At 39.4% G+C, this 22,211-nt stretch overlaps 1 protein-coding gene across 1 annotated transcript; it reads left to right on the top strand.

The window, feature by feature from the left end:
• The first annotated feature begins 260 nt into the window (after positions 1 to 260).
• On the top strand, positions 261 to 13,130 carry LOC307152177 (protocadherin gamma-C3-like). The gene is made up of 6 exons (XM_079860584.1): positions 261 to 2,982; positions 3,880 to 3,941; positions 4,081 to 4,193; positions 4,323 to 4,552; positions 6,249 to 8,720; positions 11,207 to 13,130. Exons 1-6 carry the CDS (start codon positions 511 to 513, stop codon positions 11,228 to 11,230), a joined length of 5,373 nt encoding a protein of 1,790 aa, XP_079716710.1. The 5' UTR covers positions 261 to 510; the 3' UTR covers positions 11,231 to 13,130.
• Positions 13,131 to 22,211: the final 9,081 nt, after the last annotated feature.

Here is a 22,211-nt window from a genome sequence, read left to right as displayed (position 1 = left end):
ATATATATATATATAAAGATGGGCACCATTATGTAAAATGAATGCAATTACGGTTAATAACAGGCAAATGGGAATAATAGTATAAGCCGACTCGTATATACAGTGTGTTGAAATTATACATTTTATTTTATTTTATTTTGTACGTAATGGCAGTGGGAGATAAACAAACCCCAATTCGATTCGAATTTTAACAGAATGTAATAAGAAATGTACTGAAAATGAAGACACAATATAGTGTTTAGTGTTCACCTCCTCCCCTTCTGTCTCCCTCATGCAAACACACTCACGCTCTCTCACTCTTGCGCACGTGCCATTGGCCAAAGGCGCGCTCTCCAGTGCTAAAGTACGAGGTTCAGGGATTTACCACTTCATTGTCATTAGCGTGCTCATTCTTTCACGAAATGTTACTGTGCGTTTGGGTGGATTTTTGTCTACCATTTTAAAGCTTTAGCTATGAGTGTTTTGTTTGGTCGTTCATTTGAAGGCACACAGGAAGGAGACTATATTTAAATGGAGCTGTGGATATGGACATGGCAGGTAACCTGCCTGGCGCTCATCGCGTCTCTGATGGATGTAGTTCTGGCACAGATTCGTTACACGATCCCAGAAGAACTGGAGCACGGGGCTTTTGTTGGAAATATTGCGGAGGATCTGGGATTAGACACCAACAAACTCTCAGTCCGCCGATTTAGAATAGTCTCAGGTGCAAAACGGCAATATTTAGAGGTGAATTTAGAAAACGGGGTTTTATTTGTCAATGAAAGAATTGATCGAGAAGAGTTGTGCGAACAAAATCCATATTGTTCATTCCATCTTCAGGTTGTGATCGAAAACCCATTAGAATTGTATAGGGTCGAAGTTGAAATATTTGATGTTAACGACAACTCTCCAGTCTTTCCATGGAGTGAATTTAACCTGGATATCTCCGAATCCGCCGCGCCTGGATCGCGCTTCCCACTGGAAAGCGCGCAGGACCTGGACGTCGGTGAGAACTCTATGCGCTCGTATTTGCTGAGCGTAAACGAGCACTTCGTCCTGGACGTCCAGACGCGTAGTGACGGCAGTAAATTCGCAGAACTGATCCTTGAAAGTCCGCTGGACCGGGAGCAGCAGAAGACTCACTTGATGGTTATTACAGCGGTGGATGGAGGCTCGCCAGAGAGGTCGGGCACTGCGCAAATAAACATAACGGTACTGGATGCCAACGATAACGCGCCTGTGTTCGACCAGAACTTTTATAAAGTGAAGCTGGCTGAAAACGCACCGCGAGGCACAGTCGTGATAAAACTAAACGCCACTGATATCGACGAAGGACCAAATGGAGAGATCACATACTCTTTCAGCGGCCACGCTCCAATGAGAGTGCGCGAGCTGTTCAGCGTGGATTCCCGCACTGGAGAAATCAAAGTAAAAGGACTTATAGATTATGAAAAGGCACGAATGCACGAGATTTATGTGCAAGCCAAAGACAAGGGACCGTCTGCGGTGGCAGTGCACTGCAAAGTTATGGTTAACATCATAGACGTCAACGACAATCTTCCAGAAGTGATTCTTACATCAGTATCTACGCCTGTCCAAGAGGATGCTCCCCCTGGCACAGTGATAGCAGTCATTAGCGTTATGGATAAAGACTCTGGGGGAAACGGAAATGTTGATTGTGAAATTCCTCATCACGTTCCCTTTCAGCTGCACTCCTCTTTTAAAAACTACTACACTTTGGTTACGTGTGATTTTCTGGACAGAGAGACCATTTCAGAGTATAACATCACCCTCACGGCGCGTGACATGGGCTCGCCTCCTCTTTTTACCAGGAAAACTATTTTAGTGCAAGTGTCTGACATAAACGACAACGCGCCGCGTTTCAAACAGCCCTCCTACACGGTCTACCTGACCGAAAACAACGCGCCAGGAGCCTCGATTTGCACCATCACCGCACAAGACGCAGACGCGGATCAGAATTCTTACTTATCCTACTCTATTCAAGAAAACGACATCCATGGAATGCCAGTGTCCACCTACGTGTCCATCAATTCAGATAACGGCAACATTTACGCACTGCGTTCTTTCGACCACGAGCAGCTCAGAAACTTTCAGATCGTGGTTCAAGCCGAAGATGCTGGTTTTCCGCCTCTCCGCGCTAACGTAACAGTGAACGTGTTTGTTTTGGATCAGAATGACAATCCTCCAATCATTGTATCCCCAATGCCCGAGAATGACACCACAGCGGTTGTAGTTGTCCCTAGAAATGCTGATGCCGGATACCTAGTGGCTAAAATCACCGCCATGGATGCGGATGCCGGGCAAAACTCGCGTCTTTTCTATGAAGTCCTTCAAGCTACAGATCTCAGTTTGTTCAGCGTTGCGTTGTACACTGGGGAGATCAGGACAATCCGCCGGCTGATGGACAACGACCCCAGGAGGCAGAGGCTAGTGGTTTTGGTCAAGGACAACGGTCATCCGCCCCTCTCGGCCACGGCCTCCATCATGTTGTCAGTTGTTGACAGCGTGCCAGAATCCTTGCCTGATTTTGGTGACCTCGCGCTCAGCCCTCAGTACAGGTCAAACCTCACGCTGTATTTAATCGTGTCTCTGGGCGCGGTTTCATTCACGTTTCTCGTGGCTATTATTGTCCTGGCTACAATTAAGGGACACAAGGACAGAAACTCGTGCTGTGGGTTTCATTCTAAGGACCCCTCCAGTGACGTCATTAAAAAGTCTAACTTGAACATTCACATATCACCGGGATCGAAGGGACCCACGCACTGCGTGGAAGTAAACGCGAACCACCCAATAGGTCAAAACTACTGCTATAAAATGTGTTTAACTCCAGAGTCATCTAAAAGTGACTTCATGTTCCTCAAGCCTTGTAGCCCGATGGGAACATCTTCTCGAAATAACATCAAGGAAATGGAAAATATAACTTTGACCTGGAGCCCAACCAGCCACAGTCTTGGTACGAGGAAAGAGACCTCTCCAAACGAGGTAATAATCAACAAAAATATATATATATATCAAGTTTGTCCACTAGATGGAGACTTCAAATACTTGTTGTTCTTTAATCAGCCCAGAAAATGGCAAGAGATTAAATAATAAAATGTAAACAATAGCCTGTAAATTGTAATTTAATTACAAATATAAACAATATTTGGATATGCCAATGCAAGTTCCACACACAGGACTATACTAACAACAACAACAACAACAACAACAACAGTGTTGGAATAACAGGTAATCAATTACTTTTTCAAGTAGCTAGTAAAATTAAATTTACAACAAAACATCTGAGTTACTTTTTCAAATAATTAACGTAAGTTACTTTGTTTTCCCATTTATTGACTGACAGCTCTCCTGTCCCTATGTTGAGCTAACTCTGTATTATTTAAAAATAATAATAATATAATATAACACATTACAACAATATAATAAAATATATAATATAATAATTGCCAATTATAATAATTAAATAATAACAAAAGCAATAATTATTAAATAAAATAAATAAAATACATATTATTATTATTTGCAGAACAGCACTGAAATTAACTATTGGGCAAACAATAGTGTATTGTTTATTCTACCTTTGAGCTATACTGGATATTCATTGTTTTTCTGTGAACTAGACCTTAAAATTCTTAATGCACAGTTCATAAATAAATAAATAAACAAATGCATTTTTGTCACTGCTGCAAATTGTAAGTATACTGCAACAAGGTGATGAATTAGTAAAGTCACTTAGTGCTTTAGTGACTGTTTTTGATGTGTTCTGAGGTCTTTCCTCTTCTTGGCATAGACATTGTGCTTGTAGTACATTCTTGTGCCTCTCATGTATAAGTGTGTGGAGTAAATATTTCAACTCTTTTTTTTTTCTTTTCTTTGCAGCTCAAACAGGGAAACAAAGACCAAACACTGACTAAGAACCAGCTCAATTATACATACAAAAGGTGATTAAAGTAAAAGCTGATTCTATTGCTCTCTCTCTCTCTCTCTCTCTCTCTCTCTCTCGCTCTCTTTCTCTCTCTCACACACACACACACACACACACACAGAGCATCTGACATGTCCATGTTTTTGTTTTTTTAGCCATACTCCAATAAACACAGGTAGGACTCTGCAGCGCAGACTGATTCAGGACTCAGACAACTATGCTTACACATCTTTTCCACAGTACTGGACCTGGGGAAATCACATGCATGGTAAAATCATTATATCCCTAAAAACATGTTCAGTTAAAAGGCATGCTCAAAAAGACCAGCTTTATATATTCTGTATATAGCTTCCTTGTTATTTAATCGAAATGAACTTTTCTTTGTCATTTAAAACAGATTATAAGACCTCACCTAAGGTTGGGGGCTTTCCAAACCGCTCATGGACACGTTACAACCAACCGGATTCAATTCAACCCTCACCAGACTATCAACATAATGTTTACATTCCCGGAACATCATCAACACTCTGTACACTCAAGATGGCAAACAATGGGGAGATTGAAGTCTACAACTCATTCTCAACTTTTGGCAAAAAGAAAAAGCCGAACAATAACCGCCAAGAGGATGCAATAATAACCAATGATTTTTTCAAATGATTTTTCCATTTTGTATTTTTCATCTGTAGATTTCTTCCTGTATATAAATTGTATATATTCCACTTGGATTAAATGTGCTGTATAATTTGCCTTCATAACTTTCACAACAACACAGCCCGTTCTCATACCCAAGACGTCACTTTCAACCATGCTTCAATATCTGACGCTCAAAGCACCCTTTAGCGTCCATATGAGACGCATAACCCTACCACAGACCTAAACCTACCCAACCGAAGCGTCTCATATTGACGCTAAGGGTGCTTTGTGCGTCGGATATTGACGCTTTCGAAAGCGTCAGTTACATGACGCCTAAACCTACCCATAACCGAAGCGTCACATATGGACGCTAAAGGGTGCTTTGAGCGTCAGATATTGAAGCATGGTTGAAAGTGACAAAAAGTGACGTCTGAACAACACATTACTTAAAGTACTCTGACAATTCTGTAATTGTTATTGCATTGTTTTCCTGATGTCTTCAGTATTCAGAAACTTTCTGAAAACATTAAACAGATGATTGCTTTAATAATCACCCATATTGGTGAGAATTCAGGTTATATTTTCCAAAATGATATCCCTTTTGTTTCCGAAATGTACAGAATAAAGAATATCAATAGAATTGATTTAATATTACTATTTTGTCTTTCTCATTTAAAAAAATAAATACAAAATCACTGTAGTGGTTCTTGCTGTGCCAAAATGACAAGAAACAGCATGATGGTATAAAACTGTGCATTTCCTGTCTATTCCCACCCTCTTTGACAGAAAAAAAAGTTGAGTAGCAAAATATTGAATTTATTGGTGGATTTTACATGTATAACATTAAATCACATGGCTTATGGTTAGTTTACACAATGGCATTAATCTACAAATGGTTTGAAGAGACATGTATTCACAGTGCTTCTTTATAAATGACACATCTGTAATTGTTACTGATTAGGTGCATTAAATCGTTACCAATTAGATATATAATTACAATTAATTATAGCAGCCTGTGTGGAATATTAGCAGACCGCACCATCTATATCTGTGAGTTTAGGAATAATAATAATAATAAAAGTTTATTACAGTAATAAAGTAAGGATTGTCGCGCAGAAATTAATTTTTGTAGTTGTTAATTTTCCGCCCTAAACATGCTTTTATTTTGCTTGGCTTATCAGCGGAACCAAGATACAAGATGGATTTGTGCGTGGTGCTGAACTTGCTTCTTATTTGATGACACCCTACAACAGTCTTAATTTGTCGAGAAATATAAATAATAGCACCTTATATAAATACATTTTTTATTACTTTCAACATTTGCAGACAAACTGTACATTATATGTGCTGTCTTTAACCAGACTTCCAGAAAGCTATAGTCAAATGTAATTTCAGAAATAATATTTTTTTCATTTTCCTAAAATATTATTAATATTATTTTTTTTATTTTTTTTATTATTATTATTTTTTTATGTAAACGTGTATCTTCACACGATCGATGTCCCTGCACTAATGCTATTCACTTTAAGGGGAATGCGAGCACAACCCATGCTTTCCTTTCACAATGCTGTTGGTCTGTCAGAGCAGCACTGAAGCTCAGATGAATCTGATCAGCGGGCGGGATCCACGGCACGGCGCTATGGCGATGCTCTGCTGGATGCTTTTAAGATGCTTTCCAAATACCCGCTAACCTCCATTCGTTTTCGAAAACATTGCTATAATTCTTGTGAAAGACAGCGAAAGCATTAACGTGTGCACTGCAATGGATCAAAGGAGGAGCTGGCGTCTCGGTTTCGCAGTCCTCTCCGCGCTGTGGAGTCTCGCCTCGGCTGTAACAAGATACTCCATCCCCGAAGAAATTCCAGTGGGCTCCGTGATCGCAAATATCGCCTCGGATTTGGGCCTCGACGAGCACACCTTGTTGGAACGAAAGGTAAAACTGGATTATATTCATAGCAAGAAATACCTAGAAATAAATAAAGTCACCGGAGAACTGTTTATCGCTGAGAAAATTGATCGGGAGTATTTATGCCCGGCCAAAACATCATCGTTCTGTTTCCTCAAGATGGATGTGATAATCGAGAGCCCAATACGCATATTTAACATCGAATTGGAAATTATGGACATAAATGACAACGCGCCTCAGTTCAGACGGGAGAGAATACCGCTCGATGTTTCGGAATCAGCAACACCTGGAGAGAGATTTTCTTTAACAAACGCGGTGGATGCAGATGTTGGCGAGAACTCGATCGAGACCTATTACCTGAGTGAAAGTAACGAGTTTACCATTGAAATCCAGACTGGAAGTGACGGGACTAAATATGTCGACCTGGTGCTAAAAGCTAGTTTGGACAGAGAAAAACAGGCCGTCCACACACTAACCCTCACCGCTGTGGACGGCGGCAAACCTGCGCGTTCAGGCACGGCCAGCATTATCATTCAGGTGCTGGACATCAATGACAACGCCCCTCAGTTTGATCGACAAGTTTACTCGGTTGACCTCATTGAGAATGCACCTATAGGGACGCTGATTATGCAGCTGAATGCAACAGATTTGGACGAGGGTGTCAATGCGGACGTCATTTACTCTTTCACTTTATACACATCTGAGAAAACACAAGAAAAGTTCTCTTTGGACCCCAGCAGTGGAGAAATAAGAGTAAAAGACGTGATCGATTTTGAAGAAGTGAAGAGTTTTGAGATGTATGTTGAAGCCAAGGACAAGGCAGTGAATCCGCTTTCAGGTCAGTGTAAAATATTAGTGTTCATCACCGATCTAAACGACAACCATCCTGAGATTACGATCAAATCTTCACAGAGTCTGATTAAAGAAAACGACCCTGTAGGAACGGTGATCGCCGTCATCAGCGTGAGCGACAGGGACTCTGGAGATAATGGCAAAGTTGTTCTCTCCATCCACAATGCTGAGATGTTACCTTTTGCACTGAATAAGTCATCGGAAGACTTTTTTGCGTTAATAGTCACCGAATCACTTGACCGTGAGCGCATCCACAGTTATGACATCACTCTCCACGTGACTGACAGAGGAAGCCCTCCTCTGACCGATAACGAAACGATCAGTGTTACAATTCAAGATGTCAATGATAACGGCCCAATGTTTCCTCAAACCCTCTATACCATTCATCTGATGGAAAACAACGAGCCCGGAGCGTTGCTAGCCTCACTAACCGCTCATGACCCAGACCTGCATGAAAATCAGTATCTGGTTTACTTCATCATAGAAAAGGAGATAGCCAACACCTCAATGTCCATGCTGTTTTCCATCAATCCTGAAAACGGCAACCTCTACGCTTTACGCACGTTTGACTACGAAAGGGAGAAGGAGTTTCTGTTCCACATTGAAGCGAGAGATTCTGGGCTCCCTCCTCTTAGCAGTAATGTGACCGTACACATCATCATCCTGGACCAAAACGACAACACGCCCCTCATAGTTTCTCCCTGGCGTCCGCAGGGCACTGTCATAGAGCAAAAAATCCCAAGGTCGAGCGATAAAGGATCCCTGGTCACCAAGGTTATCGCGTTGGACGCCGACTCCATGCAGAACTCTCGTATAACATATCAGTTCCTGCAGATCACAGACACGCCACTGTTCAGCCTCGATCAGTACAACGGCGAGATACGAACCACACGGATGTTCAGTTACAGAGACGCCAAAGATCATCACCTGGTCATCATAGCCAGAGACAACGGAGAACCGCCTCGCTCCGCCACGGTGACCATCAAGATCTCCACAGTGGACCAAGTGGTCACGCAGTTAACCGAAACCACAGAGGTGCCTGTCGAATACGACCTGATCACCGATCTAAACCTGTACTTGCTGATCGGTTTGGGGTCGGTGTTGTTTATGCTGCTCATCACCATCCTGGTGATCATCGTGCTGAAATGTCAGGAACCGAAGCCCTCACAAGCGGCTCCACAGGGTAGGAACAGCATCCTCAGCCAGAGGAACTCCTCCACCATCGCTGACTCTACTCTCATCTCAAGTGATGCCTACTGGTACAGTCTGTTTCTGGCAGAGACTAGAAAAGGGAAGGTGGTGGTGCGGCAGCCCCTTCCTAACGGAACAGGGTTCATTGTGTCAAGTATCCCAGGAAGTGCAGCGCTGACTGAGACCAGTGCATCAAGATCTTCCACTTTACAGGTATATATGCATATACAGTGACCCCAAAAAGTAATGAACACATAAGTCTGCATTAACATGAAGTGCATTTATTTTAAATAAATATAGCTCAAGCACACTTTTTAAGCAAAACATTTAACCCTCTGGTGCTGTTCAGTCATTTTTGATGGAAAAATGTTATGTTTTGTTTTTTAGAATTATTTTACTTCATCAGAGTGGAACGAAACTTGGTAAAGGTTTTGGCACTTGCTGTGTGAACAGAAAAAAACAACAAAAAAACAACAAAAAAACATGGACATGATTCGAAAAGGTCAAACGGTCCTGAAAAAATAGTCACACTTGTAATGATTTAATGACTGTAATGTAATGACTTCTAATGATTGCATTAGAAATGAATGAGATGCATTTCATCTATTGGGTACTGCACACACACAAACTCATACTGAAAGCTTATTTTTTTGTGGAAATATCAACCTCAAATTTGGAATATATATTTATTTGGACTTTTTTAAGTTCACTTTTTTAAACTTAAGCAAAAATCTGCCAAGTGTCTTCTTTAAAAACAGATCTTTAAGTCTGCGCTCCAAAGCATTCAAGATTTACGAAAGTTTAAGTTGGAAATTTCATTTTCAGGTCCATGCTCAAAAAGTGAATAAATGGATTATAACTTCTGCATGAATATAATTTAGTACCACAAACCCCAAAAAGGTAAATTATCGAACTAAAATATAGTACAATCATTTCATTGAAATAATTTTTTTTGGTCATTTTTGACCCACATGCAAATATTACCAGAGGGTTAAAATTAATAAACTAATATTGTTCAAAATCACTAAGGCACATTTTGATTATCAGGCATTAATGTATAAGTGTAAACCTGACTTCAAACATCCACTGAAAATGACTTTGGGCCAGTTTGTTAAAGGAAATTTGGGACAAAAAAAGTATAAAAAGTGTGCACTGTAAACGAGAAAACAGATCTGTTTTTTTATATTTATTATACATAAAGAAGGAACACCCAGTGTTAGCGCATTAGTATGTGTCTAAATTTGGATGTGAGTGGGAGAACGAGTGACATGCAGTGATGGAGCTGTGAAGTAAAGGAAGACTGAGAATTTTCCACATATTTAGACTGATCAAAGTAAATCAAAGTAAAAGAAAAGTAAAAGTGAGCTCTGCGGCTTTTCTCCCTTTACGTCAGCCCAAATCTGTCTCAGCAACCATTTAGAGAGCTCAGCAAAAGCTATCTATCACTCACACTTAATCATACTCAGATATGCAACCTTAAAGGAGAACTCCGGTCAATTTTAACATTGAGCTCATTTTTTTGTAAATTTGGAGTGCTGTCAGTACAGAGAACAACGACAAAAATCGGTGTTGCCTACACCTTGTTATCCTCTTTTTAAAATTTGCACCCTGTTGACTTCAATGGGGCAAGTTTTAAACCTGCTTTTAGCCTCTTAACATCCTTGATGTGTCATTACAAGTGCACAGGTCATGTGAGTGATTCCTTCGGAGTGAACACGGTGAATCTGACTGCAGTAGATGTGAAAGATATGAATAAAAATGATGTTTATTCAGCCAGCGCACATACCTGTATTTACATCCTGTTTTCGTTCGAAGTCCATAGTAATCGATTGTCAAGTTCACGCGCCTGATCATAGGTACTAAACCAATGCGCGTGAACTCGACAATCGATTACTGTGGACTTTGACCGAAAACAGGATGTAAACACAGGTATGAGCGCTGGCTAAATAAATATCATTTTTATTCATATCTTTCACATCTACTGCAGTCAGATTGACCCACGTTCACTCCGAAGGAATCACTCACATGACCTGTGCACTTGTAATGACACATCAAGGATGTTAAGAGGCTAAAAGCAGGTTTAAAACTTGCCCCTTTGAAGTCAACAGGGTGCAAATTTTAAAAAGAGGATAACACGGTGTAGGCAACACCGATTTTTGTCGTTGTTCTCTGTATTGACAGCACTCCAAATTTACAAAAAAATGAGCTCAATGTTAAAATTGACCGGAGTTCTCCTTTAATTTTAGAGTCTAGACCTCTGTTCAATATGACTGCAATTTCTCAAATAAGAGATTGCACATAAAATTGCAATATAATGTATACCTAAAATGTATTGTTGTGTTTTTAAGATTGGAAATGTATTTTCTTGTCAATTGAAGTACATTTTGCAATATATTTTGCCGTGTTTTACAGGGTCGGCCCAGTAATGTTATGTTTTTTTTTACTCTATTTTGTTTCTAAAACCTAATGTTCCATGTTACTATTAAATAAAAACAACAACTAAACTATTCAAGAGCTAGAAAAATGCATGAGGTTCAGCATTCCTGTAGCTCAAGCAAGGTTTGATTTCCAGGAAGTGCAGAAACTTACAAAATGCAGATGTTTGAATGCAATGTAAGTTGCTTTGCCAAATGTAAAATGTAAACATTCTGTTCTGCGGTCTTGACTGTTGGATTAATTATGTTTCCCTCTATTGACAGGAGTCAAGCAGTGATTTACCATGATCTGGACACGTTGACTGATGGTTTACAACCTTCCACACCAGGCTCTGTCCATGAAGTACAGATTGAACTTCTGTTTAACCGTTTATCAGGGTTTCTTTAGATTCAAGACGTTTTGGTCAAGGATCTAACTTGAGCAACCTGTGTGTGTAGCTTCAAGAGAGAGATTCTTTCATGTTTTATATTCATTTATATAATTTGTCCCTTCATTTATTACCGTAATTTATTCATTTGACTTAATTAACTATCACTTAATCTCCTGCTTCCTCTTCTTCACGTTGCCTTTTGGGCTAATAGAAGACTTCAATTCAAATTGACAGTTTCAGAGACCAAGACCAACATTGTGTCAGAGAAAGACATTAATTCAGCGTGGCTGGATCTCATATTTGTGGTGATTTAATGCTGGGTCTAAGAACTACATGTCAGCCATTTGTAACCACATTGAGCATGACTTTGCATGGCTAAGACAAACAAGATAGACTTTTTGTATCTAAAAGATTTCTATACAGATTCTATGACAGAAGAGAGAGATACTGGTGGTACTTCATGACTACCAGAAGAACCCGGACTTTCACCCATTTGGGGTTCCAGTAAGATATGAACTACAAAGACAAAGATGGATCAAAGTTCTGGTATCATAATGATTCTCTATTTTTGCATAGTTGAAATGCTCTGATGAGACAGCTGTGATCAGATGAGCACAAGCTATTGAGCCAGGCATTGTCTATACCTCAAAACATTTGGTTTGACATCTATGTAGTGCACATGTACACATAGATTAATGTTTATTTTTTCTCCTGCCCTGTAAACGGCTTAAAATTGATTTTCTTGAAAATTAAGTATTTTAAATCAGACAAAGTAATAATTACATCAGCATGGCAACTGCCATAGTGATGTGCCAAAATTTGACTGAAAACCATGGAGATCAAAAATGTGCAAATCCAAAATAAGGTAAAAACAAGCTTTTTGCAGATATATAGCCAGAATATTATCCTGCCACAAAAATTAATAACTGACAACAATAATATACACCTTTTTTTGTACAAGAATCAACAATTATATTAAGAAATTGCTATTCAGTGTCATTTTTGGCCTTATTTACTGAAGTTTTTGAAGTTTATATTGTTTTGTATTATGAAAACGAAAAGAAATGCTTGTTAATGTATTTAATGCTGCTTCTTTTATGATGACAGTGCAATGTTTTAAGAAATTATTAAATGTGGTGAGATATTTGGCAGTTTCGTTATATCATTATGTAGACCTAATTATAGCATTACAGAAATCAAAACTCCATTCCTTTCCTTATATTAAAAGGATTTGTCGCAGCTAAGGAGTGGGAAGGTGGAAATGAGTGAGGATAGTGCAAGAAAATGTGGTGTAGGAGGAACAAGGAGAAAAAGAGAGGGAAAAAAAAACAGCAATATAGGTCACTTGAAACATATGATCTGTATTTAGATTGACACATGCTGTGACCAGAACAAACACTCTAAAGTTACCATTATAGTATTGAAAGCCTTGTAATTCAGTTGAAATAACTGTGCTGAAAGGTGACTGCTCAAATTGGAGTTCCTTACAGCAGATTTGAGAATTTAGAGATAAATGACACGAGTAAAAAAGAACTGCTGTGTGCCTTAGGGCAGAGAAAAGTGTGCCTGAAATTTAAAACAGCAAAAACTGGTTGAGGTTTAGTATTGTGATACTATTAGCACACTCATACATCACAATCTCATCGACATGCCTTGGGTTACTCGATTCGGTATTTGTATTTACTTTCTGTTGCCTTACTTGCGAAATGTCCTTATGCAAACAAAGTAAACAATGCCTTTGTGTCCTTGCTGGACATTATGATTTGCCCTTTGCTTGTAAATACAGCTGTAAATAAAAGCTTTTACAGTATTTCTGGAGTTTCAGACTCACTGTCTTGAATTGTGAAGTGTGATCACATAATGGCAAAACGCAGTGTCTCATTGGTGCTGACCTAGGCAGCACTGCCTCCATAGAAACAGTCACCATGACAACACCCCCATCTCTTCAGATTTAGAGAAGCACACCGTTTTTTAACCACCCCAACACATACTGTCAAACTGCCTGTTTCTCCCTCTGCCTTTCTTTCTAAAACACACATGCAGATTCTCACGCACGTATGTTTTCAGGCCTTGATACGTGATATGCTTATACTGTGATTCAGAGTACAGATCTGATTATCGCATCAAACATCTAACTGAAGCGATAGTTATAAAATACACAAATATAATAAAATAATTAGACAGTCTCAATGAGCTGCCCATTTAAAATTTGTGTTGTTGTACTTCTAGAATTTGACTTCTTTTTGACTTGGGAACTCAAGGATATACACACAACCTAATAAATGGTGATTTAGTATTTAATAGGCAGGAGAGAAATACTGCTGACACCGTCTAGATGCGTTTTACATATTTGTGCCACTAGTAGGGGCTATTTAGCACGCAAAAGCTTGACACAGCAGTTTGCAGATCTGTCTCACAGTATCTCACCACAGGCACACTTCAGCTGGTCTGTGGCTTCTGTACTGTAGCACGTAAAGTCTCTTACTTGACGTGACAGACAACATACATGGAACTCAGCATTCTTTGCTCAGTGTTTTTCTTTGTTATCTATATAATACCACCCGAAGCTCCAAAACACAGGAATGCCATTTAAACTGTTTCATTTTTCATTCTTCCATTTTTAATTTAGAGTGCACAATCTCTGTCCACAAATACACATTTATATATCTTTAAAATATATACATCTCTTGCCCTTACATACAAGAATTTAATCAAGTGTGCTGTTAGTATACGTCTTGTGAACTAAAAATAAGAAAGCATACTTTCAGTCTACTTTTTATGTACACTACCGTTCAAAGGTTTTGGGTCAGTAAGAATTTTTATTTGATTTTTTAGGGGAAATAAATAAAACAAATCATCAAGGATGAATTAAATTGATCAAAAGTTACATTTGTAATGTTACAAAATACTATATTTCAAATAAATGCTGTTCTTTTGAACTTTCTATTCATCAAAGAATCCAGAAAAAAAAAAAAAAAAAAAAAAAAAACCGTACACAACTGTTTCCAACATTGGTAATAATAATGAATGGTTTTTTAGCATCAAATTACCATATTAATGATTTCTGGAAGATCATGTGACACTGAAGACTGGAGTAATGATCACAGGAATAAATTACATTTTAAAATATATTAAAATAGAAAACAGTTATTTTAAATTGTCATCATTTTTAACATTTTTTTTTTTTTTAATCAAATAAATTTGCCTTGGTGAGCAGAAGAGACTTCCTTTAAAAACATTAAAACTCTTACTGGTAGTGTACTTCTCAGAAATATACTTACTATTACTCTTAAGTATACTAAAGAGTAAGGATATTTGGCCTACACTTGAACTCAATCTTTTGATCAAGATATACTTATATAATTAAGTATTGTTACCTGTAGCAGTAGAGCCTCTTCTCAATATTATCAGCTCGTCTTTATCTCTAGGTTACGTTATCGTTCAAGCTGGCAGTTATTAAGCCTCTCATAAAGAAATCACAATTAGATCCAAATGAATTAAATTACAGACCCATTTCAAATCTTCCATTTATGTCTAAAACACTAGAAAAAGTCATGCCCACTCAATTAGACTTTTTTTGTGCAAAATAATATATATGAAAAAGTTCAGTCTGGATTTAGGCCCCATCATACCACAGAAACTGCACTCGTTGCATATCATATACATACATATTACTATATCTCTATGCTAGTTTTACTTGATCTTAGTGCTGCGTTTGACACTATAGATCATAAAATACTCTTAGATGGATTACAAAATTACACTGGTATTCAGGGACAGGCATTACGGTGGTTTAGATCGTATCTATCAGACCGTTACCATTTTGTGTACTTAAAATGAGGAAAAAAAAAATCGAGGATAAAGTCATTAAGTTATGGAGTGTGTCACAGGCCGGCTCATGGCCTGTGGCAAAAATGAGGGGACACAACAACAAGTATAGGCCAATCAAAAAAGGTTGTCTTTATTGCAAATCAAAAACTATTAACTTTAAACAAAGAAAAGGAAATGGTGTAAATATGTCATAATATAACGTGTATGTAAAATGCATGGATGCGTGAGTCTGTGTGTGTACATGACTGTTCCTTTGTAGTTATGACTTAGTTTTTCACTCAAACAAGACAGGATCATACCTGGAGGAGCAGAGAGAGAGAGAGAGAAAAAGAGTAGTTAGTGAAGCAGTTTAAATACCCTGAGCCCACGTGGCTCCAATCACTAATGACCCTCCTCTGCCTGCAGGAGGAACCGCCCCTGCAAGGCAGAGGAGGGGCCGTGACACCCCCTCCTTAAAATTAGGGTCCCACCCTCAGCCCAAAATTTGGCCCAACACATTTGAAACAATCCAAAATTCCTCAAAAAAAAAAAAAAAAAAAAAAAAAAAAAAACCTCCTAACAGTCGCCCCATGTCCCCTGGCTGACTGTCCGTCCCTCAAACTCACCAGCCCTGGTACCTGGGGAGCAATTTAAGAGAAAAAGGCGCAGACAACCAGCAGGGGCCAGCAGAGTGAAGATACAAACTAGGTTAAAGGAGCATGGGACAGGGCATCAGTAATGATATTATCCTTACCGCTAATGTGTCTAATATTGAGGTTGAATGGTTGCAAGAACAAAGCCCAACGCATCAGGCGCTGTTTGGGATTTTGCAGGGATTTAAGAAAAATTAGCGGGTTGTGGTCAGTGAACACAGTTAAAGGGGTCAAACCGGAACCAACATAGACTTCAAAGTGCTGTAGAGCCCAAATGAGTCCTAGAGCCTCCTTTTCAATTACAGAATAGTTTTGCTGATACTTATTAAATTTCCCGGAGAAGAAACTGCTCCAATTTTCTTGGAGCATACAGCCCTATGGCTGGTATTGAATATAAAGGTGCTGGCTTTACAACCTGGTTTGGCTTGCTTGTGCGCTGACACGTATGACAAGTTTTAATAAATTGAGCTACATCCTGCTTTAAACGTGGCCAGAAAAAAAACGTATGCGATCATAAGTTTTACGAACACCCATATGACCTGCCACATCACCATGTGAAGTTTGCAACACTTTATTTCGCAAAGTAGTAGGTACAACTATTTGAAACATTGGTTCTTCTAAACCCTGATCACAATGTGGAATCCATTTCCTGACCAACAGCCCATCAAGAAGAAAATAACACTGAGCACTATTCCTCACCACTGAATCAGGAACAACTTTATCAAACAGATCAGCCAAAGTAGTATCGGCCTTTTGCTCAGCCACCAATGAATCTCTAGAACTAGTCAACTGGTCTGTCTGTAGTTTAACTGGCAACTCAAGACTTTCTGGCTTACTATCAACTTCCTTACGAGAGACAGAGCGGGTAACAGCACAAACTGGAAATACCTCAGGACACACTGCTGCAATCTGGAGATACACATTCACGGGGCACTGAAAGTTGCTTCTTAAAGATGTTTAATTTACCATCTGCCCAACTGGGGTCTAACCCCAACAGCTACATCACCCTCTACCAGACCACATTTTAGGGTAACTTCATGTAAAGGAGAAGAGAATGGAACTAAACCCATACCACGTACCATTACACAACTGCCAGTATCAGACCCCTTAGAGAACGGCAAAACAGATTCCAGAATAAAAGAATCTAAAGCTCCAGTGTCTCTTAAGATCTTAACTGGAACATTTTGGTTGCCATCTACCAGTGACACTATACCATCTGAAATAAAGGCTGAAAAATCACAGTGGGAAGACTGAGAACCAAACTCAACTAATGGCGATACGAGAACCAAACTCAACTAAAGGCGATACGTCCGCGATATTAATGCGATATGGCTCAGCTTGTCAGTTAACTACGGCTCTTTGTAGTGAATGCCGCTCCATCTGAAAGCAGGGGATGGCGATTTACTACTAATCAAGGAACCGGCTTTACTGACGAGATGCGCCTAACAATGTCATGCGATATATCGCCCAGCCCTACCCTGGTGGTCAGAGGCTGTAACAGGAGCTGCCATCATAGCAGGTTTAACTTGACCTGACTTTTTTGATTTAAGTAGAGGACAATCTGTCTTCCAATGTCCTTCAACTAAACAGTAGCGACAGGTATTAGCATTAACTGGTACTTTAGGTCCCCCAGAACCAAACTTCTGCAGAGGCCTTTGGAAAAAAGCTCCAGAAAAAGGTGACCTATTCCTAGGAGTAAAGTTATTTGCATGGTGCATGTCAATGTTTGACTCAAAATGACTTTTATGAGTTAGCCTGTACTCATCTGCAAGGACTGCTGCATCACTTGGAGACTTAACTTTACGTTCATTAATGTATGTAGAAACCTGGTCAGGCACAGAATTTTTTAACTGTTCTAACACAATCAAGTTAGACAGACCCTCAAAAGTGCTAACCTCAGATGCACACCAACGATTAAATGCAGAAGTCAAATCACGAACAAACTCAGAATAGGTTTGTGAATCTAGCTTTTTCCTGTAACGAAAGCATTGACGATATGCTTCTGGCACAAGCTCGTAGACCTTCAAGACTGCTGATTTAACGTTAGCATAAACTTTACTGTCAGCTACACTAAGTGCTGAATAAGCCTCACATGCTTTACCTGCAAGTACACATTGCAACAACATAGTCCTGTCCAAATCTGACCAAGCTCTAGCTCCTGCAATACGCTCAAATAAAGTAAAAGTATATATCTGGATCTGACTCATCAAATTTAGGCAACAAACGAAGATCATTTTGAAACATCAAATTGTGGTACTCCTTCTGGTCTATTTGCATTTCACAATCGTGCTATCTCTAACTGCATTTGCAAAAGCTCCCTCTGCTGCTCAAAAGTTAATGAAGGGCTAGACTGAAAACTTGCACCCTCACTAGCAGACTGACCCCAAAAAACACCCACTTCCCTAAGACCCTGCTTTAATCCAGCTTTAACAGTCTCTTTAAGTTTTCTATCAATAATCTCAATCTGATAATGTTCAGCTATTTCAATTAACTGCTCCTTAGTACACAAATCTAAGGCTAACTCCGAAGGAGCCTGAACAAAACTACTCAGAAAGGAAGACATTTTCCTCAACCAATACAACTATTACAAATGCCCCAAAAATGTTTATACAACTCACCTGCTGCCAGTCTGGGTTAAGGACAGGAGCCACACCCCACTATCCTCCAAAAACTACTAACTAACTGGCCCCTGGTCTTCGTGCAGTCAAGTCAAGTCTATTTATAGAGCGCTTTTCACAATACAGATTGTATCAAAGCAGCTTCACAGTATTAAATTAAAATAATACATCAATGTTTGTTTCTAGTGGAAAACGTCCACGTTTGGTAATGCTGATCAATAGTATTGTTGATTGATTAATTAAATTAAATATCCCCAACTGAGCAAGCCAAAGGCAACAGTGGCAAGGAACCGAAAAATGGAGAAAAAAAAAAACCTTGGGAGAACCCGGGCTCAGTCGGGGGCCAGTTCTCCTCTAGCGTTTATGAACTAGAGGTCGGATTTAACTGTAAGATTAAAAGTATTATATGAATGCCTGGCTGAAGAGATGCGTCTTTAATCTAGTTTTAAACTGGGAGAGCGAGTCTGAGCAACGAACAGTATCTGGAAGACTATTCCAGAGTTTTGGAGCTAAATGTGAAAATGCTCTCCCTCCTTTGGTGGATCTGGATATCCTAGGTATGACCAAAAGCCTCGAATTTAGTGATCTTAAAGAGCGCGATGGATTATAGGGCGATAGAAGATCCGTTAAATAGACTGGAGCTAAGCCGTTTAGGGCTTTATAAGTCAGTAGCAATACCTTGTAATTAATACGGAACTTTATAGGTAACCTATGTAGTGATGATAAAATCGGTGTTATATGGTCATATTTTCTTGGTCTAGTAAGAACTCTAGCGGCGGCATTTTGGACTAACTGTAGCTTGTTTATTGAGGATGCAGGACAACCAGCTAATAAAGCATTACAGTAATCTAGTCTCGAGGTCATGAACGCATGAACTAACTTTTCTGCATCAGAAACTGATAGCATGTTACGTAGCTTAGCAATGTTTCTAAGGTGAAAAAGGCTGTTCTTGTAACATATGAAATATGATTTTCAAAAGACAGGTTGCAGTCTAGTATAACACCCAGGTCTTTTACTGTAGAGGATAAAGTAACAGGACATCCTACTATGTTAAAGTTGTAGTGTGAGAGGTTTTGTGCAGTCACATGTGGTGGGGTTTTATTCACACAAAACCAGTGGAGTGGAAAAGACAACTAGAAACTGGTGGCCCCCCACATCCACGGAGGTGCTCCCGAGCCGATGTTGGGGAAAAAGGGAAAGGGAAGCTCTACCCACATTCACTGCCACCTACAAAAAAAACACCAAGAGCCTCCTATTGACACTCGCTGATAAGCCTCAACTGGAGAGGACTTCCACCTGAACAAAAAAAAACCCAGAAAAGGCACAGAGTGAATTGCTAACAATTTTAGCTACAAAGCTAACTAAACAAAAGGAACACATGGCTCTCAACGCTCTCTCCAACAATATTGGCCCAACCAAAGAATCCCCTCAAAAATATATTTGGCAATCTAAACTGACAAAACAAACCAAAGTTAACTACAAACCAATAATCAAATAAGCCAAACTGTGCAAATAAACAAACGTATCAATGATAAAACTAAGACAAACTAGACCAAAAAACTTTAACCAACTATGACAAAATGTTAAAGTAAACTAAAGTACAATTAACTTTAACTTAAGGACGAGCCCCCATTTGTCACAGGCCGGCTCATGGCCTGTGGCAAAAATGAGGGGACACAACAACAAGTATAAGCCAATCAAAAAAGGTTGTCTTTATTGCAAATCAAAAACTATTAACTTTAAACAAAGAAAAGGAAATGAGGTGTGAAAATGTCATAATATAAGGTGCATGTAAAATGCATGGATGAGTGAGTCTGTGTGTGTACATGACTGCGTGAAAAACTAAGTCATAACTACAAAAGAACAAACAAGACAGGATCATACCTGAAGGAGCAGAGAGAGAGAAAGTGTGGTTAGTGAAGCAGTTTAAACCATAGATATCATATAAAGGCTAGATGTCTTAAGGCGGAGTCACTTCCGGCATCACCGGCGGCCATCTTAGGACAGGGCTCTGTGAATTAAGGTGAGTGAGCAGCACCCACACAAATCCTCTTATCTCGCTGAAATCTGGACGGATTTACAAACGGTTTGGTTTCTTACAAACGTTATTAACGTGGCTATAATTCTGAATGCTTAAACATTTTGAACATAATTATTCATATGTATGCAGTATAATAGCTACATCTCTGACGTTTATAACAAACCAAACCGTTTGAAAATCGGTAGAAAATTGAGCAAGTTATGGTTATTTAAAAGTACATGCACCATGTTATGAGTGAGCGAGCACCCTGTCGTAAGATGGCCGCCGTGTGCGGATGTCGAGCTCCATTGGCCAGCAGCGCGGACGAGACATCTAGCCTTTATATGATATCTATGGTTTAAACACCCTGAGCCCAGGTGGCTCCAATCACTAACGACCCTCCTCTGCCTGCAGGAGGAACCGCCCCTGCAAGGCAGAGGAGGGGCCGTGACAAGTGCACTAGTGCTGCGTTCCAGTCCAAAATTGTCATGCCCTTCACTCGCTAACTTCCCTCCGTCTCGTTCACTCGGATGTACGTCATTGATTACGTTGCACGAGTGCCCACTACTGGCGGAAACTGCAATGGGCTGAACTGGAACGTCCTAAGCCCTTGATCACTTGGAATCAGCTGTGGAGTTGATTTAATATTTAATTTTTTTTCCCCTTTAATAATTTGTTTAATGCAGCATCCAAATGTATATATGTGTGTTTGGGTTGTTTTAAATTAAAAAAGATATAATTAATATATCATAGAGTTGTTTGTTGTGCTGGTGATTTGACAAGATGTGGTGACTTCACAATCGTACTGCATTGTGGGACATATAGGTGCCTGAAGTGTACATTTGAAGTAGACTCGCTCCCTTGGTCAAAATCGAGGGAACGAGGGTCTGTCCATATAAACTTCCCTCGTCCACTTAACCAAGTGGAACGCACTTCAAAATGGCGGCAGGGATTCCCCCGAGGGGAAGTGCTTAGGGAAGTTCGCAAGTGCGTGTCTAAAAGTGGACTGGAACGCAGCATATGAAAGCTTTTTGTTCCCTCACAAAATGTTTGAATTCCCCCAAGAAACTTTACGTGCACTTGCAAAGAACACAAAAGTTTTGAGAATGAACTCAAAGTTTCTCTGGGGAACGCAAAACATTTGCGACTGAGAACGCAAAAGCAATGACTTGTTATTTGTCCTCCCCTCTCAATTTTTTTCCCAACAACATGTCCCCTTAGGCTTAGGGGCTCCATAAAGTGCAAAAATAATATATAACTAGTAAACTATAAGTATGATGTTAAGTTCACTTTAAAAAAAAATACTACTATAGTTTCATGCATTACATGAAGTGCAATTATTTGCCACCACATACTTTAATTCACTTATTTTTTGTTGTTAATTGCAGTTACTTTTTTTTCTGCATGGATGACAAATTTGAAATGAGTCTGGTTTCATCACTTCAAAGCTTTATTTTGAAAAAATGCAGCATTACAAAAACAAAATGTTAAAAATATACAAAAGCAATGTATTAAAAAAAACATGTATGTCATGGTGTTCTGAGCAGAATGTGTAGCATGATGACAGTCAGTAGAAGAACACACAGCGGCACCAAACACACCAGAACTGCTCTGTACATTCTGTTCAACACAGAATCACTTCCTAAAAATGACAAATATGACAAATATTTATTTAACTTAAAATGTTCAACATGTTCTCTGTGTGTGTTCATGTTCATTATCATAATGAGGTGAGTGTATACCTGTGCACGGAAGTCTCTTTGCATCTGAGTCCTCCGTCCCTGTTCTGACATCATA

Source organism: Squalius cephalus (assembly GCF_949319135.1).
Source record: "Squalius cephalus genome assembly, chromosome: 24".
NCBI classification, from domain to species: domain Eukaryota; kingdom Metazoa; phylum Chordata; class Actinopteri; order Cypriniformes; family Leuciscidae; genus Squalius; species Squalius cephalus.
Note: the sequence above shows the minus strand (reverse complement) of the source record. Positions and strands in the feature narration are given on the sequence as shown.